Source organism: Cibotium barometz, chromosome 40 (assembly GCF_041138505.1).
Source record: "Cibotium barometz isolate CiBa-2024 chromosome 40, ASM4113850v1, whole genome shotgun sequence".
Lineage (NCBI taxonomy): Eukaryota > Viridiplantae > Streptophyta > Polypodiopsida > Cyatheales > Cibotiaceae > Cibotium > Cibotium barometz.
This window is the reverse complement of record NC_141085.1, coordinates 47,030,340-47,045,097: the sequence shown is the minus strand read 5'-3', so window position 1 is coordinate 47,045,097 and position 14,758 is coordinate 47,030,340. Positions and strand designations below refer to the sequence as shown.

At 43.9% G+C, this 14,758-nt stretch overlaps 1 protein-coding gene across 2 annotated transcripts; it reads left to right on the top strand.

The window, feature by feature from the left end:
• Window positions 1-1,697: 1,697 nt before the first annotated feature.
• Window positions 1,698-13,900, top strand: LOC147615576 (uncharacterized). Of its 2 annotated transcripts, none has more exons than XM_086779691.1 (10): window positions 1,698-2,199; window positions 2,370-2,484; window positions 9,149-9,259; window positions 9,430-9,599; window positions 10,275-10,601; window positions 10,933-11,058; window positions 11,188-11,920; window positions 12,033-12,135; window positions 12,217-12,581; window positions 13,190-13,900. In XM_086779691.1, exons 1-9 carry the CDS (start codon window positions 1,915-1,917, stop codon window positions 12,545-12,547), a joined length of 2,301 nt encoding a protein of 766 aa, XP_086635817.1. In that variant the 5' UTR covers window positions 1,698-1,914; the 3' UTR covers window positions 12,548-12,581; window positions 13,190-13,900. The 2 variants fall into 2 exon arrangements, with proteins under 2 accessions (XP_086635817.1, XP_086635818.1); XM_086779692.1 differs by lacking the exon at window positions 13,190-13,900 and adding an exon at window positions 12,975-13,061 and having other exon boundaries at window positions 1,705-2,199.
• The last annotated feature ends 858 nt before the right edge of the window (window positions 13,901-14,758 follow it).

The window sequence follows — 14,758 nt, the reverse complement described above, 5'->3', positions numbered from 1 at the left end:
TCAAGTTCCCAGAAAGTTCCAAGGAACCAACCTTACTCCCTCTAGTTCCCAGAAAGTTCAAGGAACCAACCCAAAAAATGGGTAGCCAAAGGCTCTAAGGAAGCCAACTTATGTGCTCTCCAAACAACCAAAGCATAAGAACAAAGGTTGAAATAGGTGTGGATTCCAAAGGAAAGTATCCCCAAAATGTTGATGAAAGTCCACGACAAGCTAGTATGGATTCTTAAGCAGAGAAGAAGTCAAGAGCCACACAGGGATGGGTGACCATACAAAGGTCACTAATAGCCCAGGGATATTACTAAGGAATAAACCAAATTTGGGTGCCAAGGATTTAACTCGTGTAAAACTGCAACCCTCTTAGAGTGACGAAAGAAAGGTTAACAAAACCATTATCATACTCAAGGACCATGCATCAACAAGTCACACCAAAGTGTGGGTGCCCAAAGAGCAAGCAAGGGGAAAGCCAAGATAGAGCACACATTTATGGAAGAGTAGGAATAGCTCCAAAAGAAAACCCAAGAACTACCCTCTTCTTCAGCTCTACATGAAATCCTAGCATCCCTACCTGTCGAAGCCTTTGATAAGCATAGCACAAGGGCTATTCTAGCACAAGAAGGCTCAAGGACTCATTATTATCCTGGGCAGAAGCCAAGCTCGTCAAGATGATGCAGACACCCTTAACTCAAATAACAAAGCTAAAGACGTCGTTTCTAAAAAGCTACCAGGAAGTGGAATGCCATCCGACTCTAAGTCAAGTCGGTGGAGGCCAAAATGCGCCAATGGCATAAGAGTTCAAAAGTCAAGTCACTAATGGCCAAAACGAGCCTAAGGCATAAGAGTTAAGTCAGGTTACAAAACGTCAAAAGGAGTCAGGTATAATTCCTTAGGGAGTCACATCACGGGTAATTCCATTTTTCACATGTTGAGTCGCTTGTGCTAGAGAGACAAGCATAAGGGCTCAGTTGAGTCGCCTATGCAGACTAGGCATAAAGGTCAAGTCCAAAATGAGTCGGGAGGAGCAACGGAGCTATGCCATTAAAATACACAAAGGGAGCATCTAACTCTCTCTCTTTCTCTCTTGTTCCTAATATGGGTGGGTCTCTCTTGAGAGGCAAAAGGAGCAGAAAGACCTCTCTTTCTCTCTCTCTCTCTCTCTCTCTCTCCCCCCCCTTGGTTGTCTCACAGGCTTTCCACTAATCCATCTCTCTTTCTTTCTCTCTCTCTCTCTCTCTCTCTCTCTCTCTCTCTTTGCGGGCTTTCCACTAATTCAACTCACTCTCTTTCTCTCTTGTTCCTAGTATAGGTTGTTTTTTGGAGCTTGCAATTTTGGATGGATCTATCTCGAGAGGCAAAGGGAGCAAAATGACCTCTCTCTCTCTTTCTCTCTCTCTCGACGGAGAATGATTAAGTTGTGAGGTAAAGACATCCCACACCCTTCTCTCTCTCTCTCTCTCTATATATATATATATATATATGGCATAAAGAATCTACTCTCTCTAGCAAACAAACTCTCTGTGTTGCTTTCTCATGTGAGAGGACCAATTGTGGTGTAGAGCAATCTTTGTGAGTGTCTCTTGGGGTGGCACGAGGGAGTATTGTAAGAGGTGAGATAGAAAGGAGAGCGGGCGATGGGTTGTGTTGGCCTCGTGTAGGAGGTAATGCTTCTTTTAGCAACCTTAGTAATGACTTTTGCACACACCCTATTTTTGTGCATGGCCGACCCGGTCCATGGCTAAGATTGCTCCATAGCAATTTGCCCAGTCACATGTCTAAAAACCTTAGTCGCGAGACCGAACGAACGAATCCATAGTATGAGTGAATATATATACTATTACCATTTGTAACCCCTCTCCCTCTCTCGCTTGCTTGCTGTCTCTCTCTCTAGAGTAGTAGGGAAGTATACTGTGCGTGGCTATGGTGGGTGCAAGAGAGCACGTGGCGGCGCCGTTGCCCACCACCACTACCGCCAATTGCATCCCCTCTGCCATTCTGCCCCGCCGCATCCTCTTCCACTCTTCCATGAAGGCCTCTCAGGCCGCATCTTCTTCTGCTTTCTCTCTTACCCCTCTAAATGACCCTCCCCCGACCCTCTTAAACGGAGATGACGATGGAGATCGGGCGCATAAATCGCATCCCAAGCTTGCTCAATGCCATAGCCAGCACACACAGGCTCTGTACAGCATGCCTGTGAAGAAAATAGTGAGTTTTGCCCACAATCAGTAAAGAGTAATGAGCATCTGAATCAGCCCAATCGCTATATCTGCATCAGATCAAGTTAATTAACATGAAGGTTAAGGTTTCTAAACCTTACAAGCCTCTAGTTTTGTAGGTTTTTAAATTATTATTGTCTGTTTTTTGGAGGGGAGCAGGGCGCTGGGCTTTCCAACCTTGGTAACACATGCTTCCTCAACTCTGTGCTCCAATGCCTGACTTACACCCCTCCTCTTGCAGCCTACCTTCAGGCGGGCCTCCACAAAGGTTCATGTGAGTTCCTCCTTTTCTCTCCGATCGTTGATCAATTAATATCAATGTTAGGTCAATTACAGGTCTTGGTTAACTACAAGAAAGAGATTGTATTCAAATTTAAAATTGGAAATTTGGCCTAAATCACCGCAGCCAGGTTTCTCAGAGGAAAAAAATGCAATCCCTATACAATGCGCCTATTTCCATTATTCTGAATGTAAATACAGTTAAGAAATGTAAATTACATTTGAAAATTGTGGGCATTTTGGGTCTATGCTCTTTTTAGATCACTTGCAAATCTGGAGGTCTATTCAGCCAGGGTGGAGGTTGGGATGATGAACATTCCTTTCCTGGTGCATATAGGTAGCCTGTCAAAGTAGTGGGCTCTTGAGTAAGGGTTGGTGCATTTACCTTCTCTTGAGTTTTACTTTTGGAGTTTATGGCTTTATGGTATTTGGCTGGTCATATATCTGTATTGGAATCCTAGTGAGTGGGAGTGGAGTGATGCCAACAGTCCCATGAAGTGTTTTCCTTTCTTAGAATACATAGTCATGAATGGGCTTTCTTGGCTGAGACATGTTCAGAGGATTTTTGCTCTGAGACCACATTGGGAGAGTTTATGAGATCACAGTAGTTATCTAGAAGGAAATTTTGGTATAGACTTTGGCATTATGATAGGAGGTGACATCTCCCATTTGTTGTGGTTATTATTAAATGGTAGGTTGCTTGCTAATTAGTGGAGAGCTATTTTGTGTGCGGATCCATTATGCCATAGACGCCAAGCTGCCAGCGAGTTTGCTTAACTTTGAATTAGGAGTAGTAGAGACTCCCAAGATGATTTGGTGTTCTGTAGTGTGACCCATTGGCAACTTCATGAGAAAGAGTTTACATAATTGGTCTCTATAGTGGGTTTAGCTTAGTTTTGTTCGCATATTTTCTACAGGGGTGGGGATCACGACTCTGCCCTCCTGGTGCAACTCATTGGCACCTTCACGAGGGATAGAGTTTACATCACTGGTTTCTACAGCGGGTTTGGCAGACAGGTACTTGTCTCGTAGGCTGCATCAGACATAAGCAGCCACCCTGTTACACAGAACTGCGGTTTGGCTGCTACCCCCCACCCCCCCCCCCCCCCCCGCGCGGCCGCCGGCGGCCCAACCCCACCCGGCCTTCTCTGTAGAGGCAGAAACAGATGCCTTTACCGCAGCCAGAAACTGCCTCTGGGCTCCCTTTTGTGAATGCGCCAAAAGTGCTTTGAATCGGCAATGGCTTGCAATTGGCTGGAAAGCCTTATTCTTTGGACGCTGGGTGTGGTGGAATCACCGGATGAAAGTATCTTGAGCGTGGATGTGACTTGGCAGGCCTTGTTGGGGAAGTGACTGTCTGGACCAGGAGTTGTATGAAGCCAAAAAATTTCTCTGTACCTCCGTCTTGTTGGAATTAGGGTTGCAGGAATGCACACACAACTTCAAGAAGATGAGGAAGCTTGAGCACAACACAGTAGTTTATTATGAGTGCCAAAAATGAAAGATAACAAGCCCTAGAAGATAATGGGCGTATATACAATGCACGGGGGAAAAAACCTCCTAGTGAGGGAAAAAGTGCCCCGGCGGTCCTAAGTGTGTTCACACACATCACTACTATAATATGGTAACAAATCCCCCCTGGAGTGATGCGGTGAACAAGAGCTAGCACTCATGTATAGGGAAGTGTCTAGCTATGTGGACGAATCCACAAAAGGGAGTAAGCCCAAAGCTTTGCGAAAAGCTTCGAACTTCTCACGAGGCAGAGCCTTTGTGAAAAGGTCTGCAAGGTTATCCTGTGTTGGCACATAAGCCAAACTGATCTCTCCTGCAGAGAGTCTCTCCCTGACATAATGGTAGTGCACCTCAATGTGCTTCGTACGAGCATGGAACACTGGGTTCCGCGCAACTGCCAATGCGCTCTGACTGTCAGTGAAGATGGTGGTGGCAGATGGCTGCCCAACACCCAAATCAGCCATAAGGCGTCTGAGCCACACACACTCAACCGTAGCTGTGAAAGCTGCCCTGTACTCAGCTTCACAACTAGAAGTGGCCACAGTAGGCTGCTTCTTGCTCAACCATGATATGCATGAGCTTCCAAGCATGAAGCAAAAACCACTCGTGGACACGCGTGTGTCATAACAACCAGCCCAGTCAGAATCTGAAAAAGCATGTAAATCTGGCGGCAATGATCCCCCCTTGGGATAAAACAACCCAAGATGCCGAGTACCACTCAAATAGCGAAAGATACGCTTCACTGCCTGCCAATGCTTAATGCCTGGGCTATGCATAAATCTGCTCACCTGTGAGACTGCAAACTGAATGTCTGGCCTCGTAATGCATACATAAATGAGGCAACCAACAGCTGTCTGATAGAGTGTGACATCAAAGTGATCTCCAGCATCATGAAGACTCAACTTCAAACCTGTCTCCATTGGAGTAGCAATAGGCTTGCAGTCTTCAAGGCCAAATCTCCGCAACAATGTTTCAATATACTTTGTCTGACACAAAGCAATACCTCCATCACACTGCTTAAATTGTATCCCCAAATAATGATGCAAATGCCCCAAATCTGACATCTCAAAAGAGGCATTCAAATCAGCCTTAAAATCAGCAATATGACTCTTATTTGGTCCTGTGAGCAGCATGTCATCGACATAGAGAGCAATGATTAGATGTACACCATCCACACGTTTAACATACAAAGTGCTTTCTGTTGGACTATTCTGAAACCCATGTGCAGTCAAATATGCATGTATTTTTTCATACCAAGCTCGTGGAGCTTGCTTTAAACCATATAAAGCCTTTTTTAACCTGCACACTTTGTTTTCCTGCCCTCTTTGAACAAAACCACGAGGCTGCGATACATACACCTCCTCATGCAAATCTCCATTTAAGAACGCAGTCTTTATGTCCAGCTGATGTACATTCCAACCATTATGAGCTGCTAATGCACAGATGCTACGAACAGTGGTCATACGACATGTGGGAGCAAAAGTCTCATCAAAATCAATGCCCTTCTCTTGAGCATAACCTTTTGCAACAAGCCTAGCCTTATGGCGATCCACTGTGCCATCAGGCTTACGCTTCAATTTGTATACCCACTTAGTGCCAATGGCCTTCTTGCCAGGAGGCAAGTCACATAAAGACCATGTACCATTCTTCATAATAGCATCGTATTCTGCTTGCATAGCAGCCATCCAATTTTCTGAACTTTGTGCCTCATCAAATGAAACAGGCTCACTTTCATCGCACATACTAGAAACAGCCAATGCATAACAATCTGACGCATAAGAGGCACCATGAGAGCCAGAACGAGTGCGACTAGACAAAGGGGCATCCAACTTGCTGTCACGCAAAGTCTGCACCAGCCATCTAGGCATATTCCTAGAGCCCTCAATCTCTTGTCTCTCATCCTCAAGTGCATCATGCACATCTGCATCAGATATAGGCTGATCTGTGCCATCATTTAAAACCTGCATAGGCTGAAAAACTGCCTCATGAGGTATTGCACTTGACTGTGCACCACTGAAAAGAGGCAACAATGTATCATAGACATCACGTGAGCTGATATCTGTCTCCTTAGTACATGAAACCAAGGGCTGAACTGCATCTTCCACAAATACAACATCACGGCTAACCAAAATGCGCTTTGTCTGTGGATGATACAAACGATAGCCTTTGCTCTCAGCACTATATCCAACAAAAATACATTTGACAGCTTTGTCATCCAATTTTCTGCGATGTTGCACAGGCACTAATGCATATGCCAGGCAACCAAAAACACGTAAATGGCCAACAGATGGCTTGCGGCCATGCCAAGCCTCATATGGAGTGACAACCTGTAATGCTTTGGTGGGACACCTGTTTAGTACATAAGTGGCACACATGACAGCCTCAAGCCAAAAACCATGTGGTAGACTTTGACTCTTAACCATACATCTTGCCATTTCCATGAGAGACCTGTTTTTTCTCTCAGCCACACCATTTTGCTGTGGTGTATACGGCACTGTACATTGGTGTTTTATCCCACGCTCTGCCAGAAATGTATTAAATTCTGAAGACATATACTCCCCCCCTCGATCTGAACGGAGGGTGCCCATCTTACTTTCTGACACATTTTCAGCCATAACCAAAAACTGTTTGAAGCACAAAAACACTTCGGACTTTGCCTTCAAAGGATATACCCATGCATGCCTGGTAAAATCATCAATGAAAGTCACGAAGTAAAGGTAGTTTCCAAATGATGGAGTTTGCATGGGACCACAAACATCACTGTGAACAAGCTGCAATCTGCGTTCAGCTCTCACTGATCCATCTTTGGGAAAGGAAGCACGCTGCATTTTACCCAATATGCAGCCCTCACAAACATGCTTGACAGGTGCCTCAAGCTTAGGCAAAGAAGACACCATTTCAGATTTCTGCAGGCGCAGCAAACTTGCAAAATTCAGATGACCAAAACGTGCATGCCACAGTTTTGCATCTGAAATAGCCTGCGTATCCATAATAGCACATGCTGAATCCTCTACACATTTGCCATCCATATTGAGCTTATACAGCCCTCGACATAGTGAACCAGATGCTACAATGTTGTCACCACAAGAGAGATCATGAACAGTACATCTGTCATCCACAAATTTTACCACCAAACCTGTTTTGGCAAATGCGGAGACTGACAGCAGATTCTTTTTGATCCCTGGCACATACAATGCATCAAAAAGTGTAAAGGTGTTGCCATTTGCAACATTCAGCACAATCTGTCCAACTCCTTTAACGGGATAAGAGGAGTTATTGGCACAAGTGACAGTATTCCCTGTGGGAGCAGACTCAAGGAAAGTGAATAAACTGCGCTGCGAGGTGATATGCTTAGTGGCACCACTGTCAAAGTACCATACATCTGAATCTACTGCAGACATACATGTGTCATGCAAAGATGGGTCATAACTGCACTGCGCATTGAATGCCCATTCTGTATCTAGCACAACATTAGCAGATTCATTGTTAGAAGGAGAGGCATCTGCAACAGCCATACCAGCCTCTTTCTTCTTAGCCTCTTTCGCAGCCAGCTTAGGACACGCTTTGATGACATGATCATTTCCCTTACAGTACTTGCAAAATGTCTTCTGTTTGTCACCCTTCTTCTCATCTTTGTCTTCCTTCTTTGGTTGCGCAGCATTTGCAGATTTCTGCTTACTAGAAGAAAAGCCAGCTTTACCTTTCCCGCTTCTCTGACTAGCACCGAAAGCTTGATCTGCGACACGCATACTATTCCTGTTTTGCCTTGACTGGTCTTCTTGCAGCAAAACAGAAACTAACTCCTCAAATGATAAGGCATTGGGATTGCCTTTCATCATCAAGCGAAGAGTGGAAGCAAAACCCTGATAAGAATCTGGTAGACCATTCAAAACAGTCTGCACAAGTGAACTGTCTGACAGGATTTCATCTGCAGAAATGAGCTGCTCTTTGAAATCCTTGATCTTTGTCAAAAAGCTATCCATAGAATCACCTTCGTTCATATGCTCATTCTCCAACTGTTTTCGGAGATAAGCAACACGAGCCTCATTTCTTGCCTGATACAATGTGGCAAGTACATCCCAAGCATCCTTAGAAGTCCTGCAGGAGCGAATATGTGGGATAATGGTACGTTTGACAGACAGCGCAATCAAGGCATGAGCCTGCGCATCTCTACCATCCCAACGAATCTGCTCTGCTGAAAGTGGTGGTTCTCGAACAGCTGCAACAGCACTTGTGCCTGCACCATCATCAACAGTACCTGTTTCTGATGTGTTTGCAGCATTCCCAGCCACAATAGGACGTGCATCAATACCCTGCACAATGTTCCATAACCCCTTTGCTACCAATACATGTCGCATCATATATGCCCACAATGGATAGTTGGTGCCATCCAACTTATCCTCAGCAGCCAACATGCGGAATACATCATTGTTGTCAGCCATGGCCAATGACTGTACTACTAGATGTAAATGCTGTCTGTAAGAGGTAAACCTGTATAAAATCGACCTGTGCTATGTAGCACAGCCCAAAACAGACGAATGGGCACCTGTCCTGCAGATTTTAATCTTGACAGAAAATCTGCACAGTAGGACGATTTTGCCTGCGCAGTACTTGGAATGCAAAAACGGAGGGCGAAATGACTTCAGATCAAAATTCTGAAAAAAACGAGCCCTACGGGCTCTCCCACGGCATATACTAACCTGCAGACGCTCGTGAAACCTCGTTGCAATCGGAGGAGATGAAGCGGCAGGTGCCGGTGATGCTGCCCGGGAGGAGGAAGCCTGCTCTGATACCAATTGTTGGAATTAGGGTTGCAGGAATGCACACACAACTTCAAGAAGATGAGGAAGCTTGAGCACAACACAGTAGTTTATTATGAGTGCCAAAAATGAAAGATAACAAGCCCTAGAAGATAATGGGCGTATATACAATGCACGGGGGAAAAAACCTCCTAGTGAGGGAAAAAGTGCCCCGGCGGTCCTAAGTGTGTTCACACACATCACTACTATAATATGGTAACACGTCTGTGCTTCTTCCCTTTGTGAAGCCTTGCTTTGGTAGAAAAGCTTAAAGGAAAACATATGATGTTGGTTGGTTTGAAATAGGCTGTGAAAGCTTTTACTGATTACTTTCTCATGTCTTGACAGGTCGAGTGGCAGGGTTCTGTGCCATGTGCGCCTTGGAAAGCCATGTAAAACAGGCCTTGTCAGCACCTGGAAGGGTTATTTCTCCAAACCATCTTGTGAAGAACTTGCGCTGTATCCAATGCTGCCACTATTTTGTTAAGAGTTTGAGCTCTCTTGACTTTACTAGGCCCTAAATTTGTACCACTTTGTAAAGTTTAAGAAGGGTTATGCACGGGCTGGTGAGGGTTCATGTTCTAGTATGCATGTGTATCTTGTTTTTCCTTTACTGTAGATTCTACCAGGCATTTCAAGGTCATTTCAGATGTGGCGGCAAGAGGATGCCCATGAATATATGCGGTATCTGATTGAGGCATTGCAGAAATGCTGCCCTATGGAGGCTTCTGCTGGTGGTTCATTGAACTCTCACAAAAGCTATATTCAAAAAATCTTTGGGGGGCGGCTTAGAAGCCAGGTAATATTGTATGCTTGTGGTCTCCGAGGTTCAATGCACCTAAGGTTCTGGCTTAGGTGCAACTTTCAAAAGGAAAAAAACTAGTGAAACTTTTACGAGGTCATACTTCTCGTAAGTCCAATTCGGTTATGCACGCGTATATGTGCTGCACGTTCGGGAAGACAGGCACTATGTGTACATTTATGTGTAAACACCAAACAAACTTCAAATCAAACACACGTGCATGTGCTTGCACACCCAAGCCTCATGCAGGCAGGCAGGTACTCCATGCACACACACATGCATACATCCTTTTATCCATGACAAAAGAATCAAAACTTTCAATCAAGCATCTGCACATGCATGTGCGTGCACTGCAATATAATCATGCATGCCTACGTGCGCGCACGCCACAACACAATCATGTATGCATATTTGCGCACACGTACAAATTTCTCCACAAAAGCCTGAAAACCCATTGAGCTCCAAAGCACTTGCATTTACAATGCAACCAAATCAACCAACTACCATTCGATACCATGCTATGGAACAACTTCTATGCGACCACATTCGACACAGCATGGGAAAAGGAAAGGCTGTAGTGTCTCCCACACTTGTTTTCTATCTTGGTTGGCTTGCTACTAGTGATGCACACTAAACCACTTTTGTGCATTTGTCATGTTGGATGCTTTTCAGGTGAAGTGCACTCAATGCTTACATTGTTCCAATACCTATGATCCATTTCTGGATCTTAGCCTTGAAATTGTTCGAGCAGAGTCTTTAGTGAAGGCTTTGGCTCGCTTTACAGCAGGCGAAGTTTTGGATGGAGACAACAAATATCAATGCAGTAAATGCAAGAAAAAAGTCCGAGCTTTTAAGCAATTTACGATCGACCAAGCACCACATGTGTTGACAGTGCAGTTCAAGCGATTCAGCAGTTCAGGAGGGTTTGGTGGTAAAATAGACAAAAAAGTTCACTTTGATAGGAAGCTTGATATGAAGCCATTTGTCAACAGGGGAGAGGTAATTGATTTGACTTGAACCTTTACATGTATACATGTGTGTGTGTGTGTGTGTGCGTGTGTGTGTGCATGCATGCAGGCATGTGCTCAGTACACAGGCATCCTTGGTTTATGCTAGTTATGTATGGTTGAAGATAGTACTGTATGTATGAACGAATTCATCCTTTGTAAGATAGTACTTTATGTTATATCTGGTTGAAGACATTATAATGTAGTGTGTGTATGTATGTATGTGGCCTTGGTTTAAGATAGTACTTTTGACTGTCTTTCTACAACTTTTTGTTTGACAGCGGTAATTTACGAAGGTCTTTTGGTTTTCCATGTGTGCTCAGGAGGGAGAGTTGAAATATTCTTTGTATGCAGTCCTAGTGCACTCTGGTTGGTCCACCCACTCTGGACATTATTATTGTTTCGTGCGCACAGCCACGGATATGTGGCATGTTTTAGATGACAGTCGGGTACGTTCAACTGCTTTATTGAGACCTCCATTTTTTCACTCGTCAACTTCTTTTGTGTTGTTTTCCTCAGCTTGGTCATCCCTTATTTGTGTTCAATGCAGTCTAACCTGATGTGCCATCAATTATCAGGTATCTCAAGTTAGTGAAAAGACTGTGCTTGAGCAGAAGGCGTACATACTTTTTTATGCACAGGACATGAAAGTCTTAGCAGCTCCCAATGGCAATCATGATGGAAAAAAAGAGACAGACACTTCTTGTGCAGATAAAGCTCATGGGAACGGTACTTCCAGTTCAGTCAAAGCTCAGGCGAATAGTACTACTTCTAGTGCAGCTAAAGTTCAGGTGAAGAGTACTTTGAGTATCAACCACCATGGCAATGGTGATAAAGATGCTTCTAGTGTGGCTAAAGTTCAGGCGAATGGTGTAAGTAGCAACAGCAACAGAGATGTTCCCCATGTGGCCGAAGTCCAGGTGAATGGTACTTCGAGTATGAATGGGGTCTCTAGTATGACTGCTGCTGCAAAGGCCTGTAGACCGGTACCTGTAGAAGCGGTTTTCAAAGCAAGCCTGTCAAATGGGTCTGGGGTTTCTGAAAGTCCCCAGTTGGCTGACAAGATAACCAAGACAAATGGGAGTCCACACCTTGAGATCAAGAGGAATGGATCGATGAAGCTTGTCTGCCCAACTGATACCAAGAAAATTAACATCGAAGAAACTGTGCAACAAATGTTAGGCAGGCAGGCTGCCACTAGACTGACTCAAAATGGGAACAAAGCAGAGAGTGGCTATGATATTGAATGTAAAGAAAATAGCAGCATTGCTGCAACTCCTATGTTAAGGATTACATCATTTGAAACAGCTGGTAAGCATGTTTTAACATCCTTTATATTTGTCTGGTGTTCTGATCGTAGTCTTGTTTTTCCCAGTTAAATCTCAAAGCCCATTCTTACTCTTGATTTGGCTCTCTCTTGCAGTTCCACAGTGGAGTGATGTGGAAAAATACAAAGGGAGTGATTTGGAGGCTCGAAATCTTCCCGATGAAACCCAGGCTCACTGCGGCCATGTTTTAGATGAATGGTGAGTTGAATGCAAGGTTGTAATTAAGGTACAGTTTTCGCCCACCCGAGCGTGTGAAGTAAATGCTGATCTTTCTTTCAGGGATGAAGCATATGATCGGGGAAAGAGAAAAAAACTACGGAAGAAGATTGTAGTGCAGCAGACATTTTCAGAAGATTCTGAGGGTTCTCATAATCACAAAAAGAGGAAGAAAACATGTGAAGAAAGTAATGATTTACTGCTTAACAGTGAGGGATGTCCTCACGGCAACTTATTTCAAGCTGTAGCTGGCAGTAAGTCTCAGGGGGGCGTTGATCCTGCCCAGCTAAAGAAGCATAAAAGGAGGCAGCGGACTTTTGGGCATAAGTTGTTTCTCAAGAGGCATCGTTTCAAACAACTCGGCAGAACTCGTCAGCACAGAAGAAAACGATGACTCAACTTTCGACTGCTCTCCTTGTCTACTACAAGTAAAAGCTTCTTCCATTCAAACACAATTGCAAACAAACTTTTCCATGCCAAAATAGATGGATCGTGATTTGTTGAAACTTGTATTCCATGCGTTATTACAAATGTAGAAATGGAAAGTTTCATTCACTCTAAGAGCTTGTGTTAATGTTTGATATGACCAGAATGCCTCTCTCCTTGTAATTGTTCATAGTTTTACTCCACTTTAGAAGGTTATTGAAGTCTGAAGGTAATGTGTGCGTGTGCATCCATGTGAAGGCTATTGAAGCATGAAGGCAGAGTATATGCAGGCACGTGTGGGTGTGTGTGAGTGGTTTCTGTGGTGCATGTACACGCATGGTGCATGTGTGCACGTGTGTTAGTTAAGTCTGAAGGCAGAGTACATGTGTGTGCAGGTGTCTGTGGTATGTGAGCGTGCATTTGTGTATCTGGAGGGGTACAGGGTCAAAGCATTGTCAGGCAATGGTGTGCAGCTGTCTGTGGTATGAGAGGGTGCATGTGTATCTGGAGAGGGACAGGGTCAAAGCGTTGCTAGGCAATGATGGGATTAACTTTTTGTGATGGTCTTGTATTTATTACATCTGCTTTTTGTCTGGCCTTGGTTGTGCAGGTAAAGTTGTGGGAAGTGATTGCTGTTCGTGGTATTCAGTCGTGGCAAGTGCTGACTGGGTTTTGGAGAGAACACGCTTGTCACCTCAGCATGTTAGGAAGTCTTATCCATATTGACGTGCTGTGGATCACATTGATGTCTTTGTGCTGTTTCTGCCAATTGCTCCGCATTGTCAGAGGTGCTCTCAATCGGCAGTATAACGTTGAGTGGTTCCTTTTAGAGCTGCTCTTTGCAGTGTGTGTGACATGTATATCACAAACACCGAGGAGATTCTATACGGATGGCAAGCTTTGAAAGACATGTTTTGCTCGTCTCAATTGAGAGTTTGATTTAACGAGGGCATTAGAAAATGCATTTGTGTAGAGGACCGTTGTAAAGGAAGAGTGTTTTCTATGATTGACGGAATTCATTACATTTACTGAAGAAAGTTGTAGCCCTAGGTGGAAATCCTGTGTGATGCAAGATCAATTCGAATTTTTGGTTACTTACAAGCTTTAAAGCAGTAGTGTGCAAATTGCAGATGCGTGGGCTTGATTGCTCATTTTCCCCCTCCCCCCTCTCTTTCTTGGGGGGTTCTAGTAGTCAGATCATTGAGTGGGCACTAAGAGGCTGATTACAGCTTAATGATGCAGTCAATTTTGTGTCATGCTATTTTTAATCTTCAACTGTGATATGCTTGTAGCCACTTTTATAATGATGATATTGGAGCAACATAGTGTATAAGGGGCATGCATGGATGTACAGGCAAAAATTATTCTTAGGTAGGCTTGTTGAGAACTACAGTACATAACTGGATTCATTTAATTTTTATTTAGCACCAGCCATCATCCTGGCTCTCCATCATTAGAGAAAGTGTTGAAGCCAGCCATCATCCCGGCCCTACATCATTGGAGAAAGTGCTGAAGCTCGGTATTGTGGTTTCCTGATGAAGATTTTGATAGTCTAAATAAACTCTCCCTCTTCCTCCCCTGGATATGCTTCTGTAGGCTTGGTTGGTGTAGCTGTTTCACACAACCCTCACAACCATTAATGGCTGTGCTCGGACAAGGGATGTGTGAAGCTGGAACAATGCATGCTTTCATGATGTGCACAAAGCTGAATGAATGGATGTTCATCTTGCAGTACTCATGAATGGGGAGTGTGGGGAGGGATGGTGTGAATGTGTATGTTAAAGCATAGCACATAATCTATGCTAGTCAATTTGATATGAAATGAAAAGCATGTCTCTAAGGGACTGTAAAACTTATGCTGTAAGGAGTTTGGGGACCGAAGGCTCCTTTGACATCATGGTTTACAGATTTGCCAAAACAAGTGGCTTAAGTTTGTAACAAGAAATTTAAGTGCAAGGCCATTGTATTAACTTCAGATGTATTCAACTTCAATTTAAGCCTCTTGAACCATGCATAGAAAGACTTAATTGGATGTCCATGGATAATAAAGAGAGTGGTCTTTATTATCCATTGTTATGGAGAGCCATATTTTCGAAAAATCATATTTACACACTTTCGTACACTCATAAAATAAGGCCATTATCAATATTTTTTTGTAAATTTATGCAAAAGGGTTAAA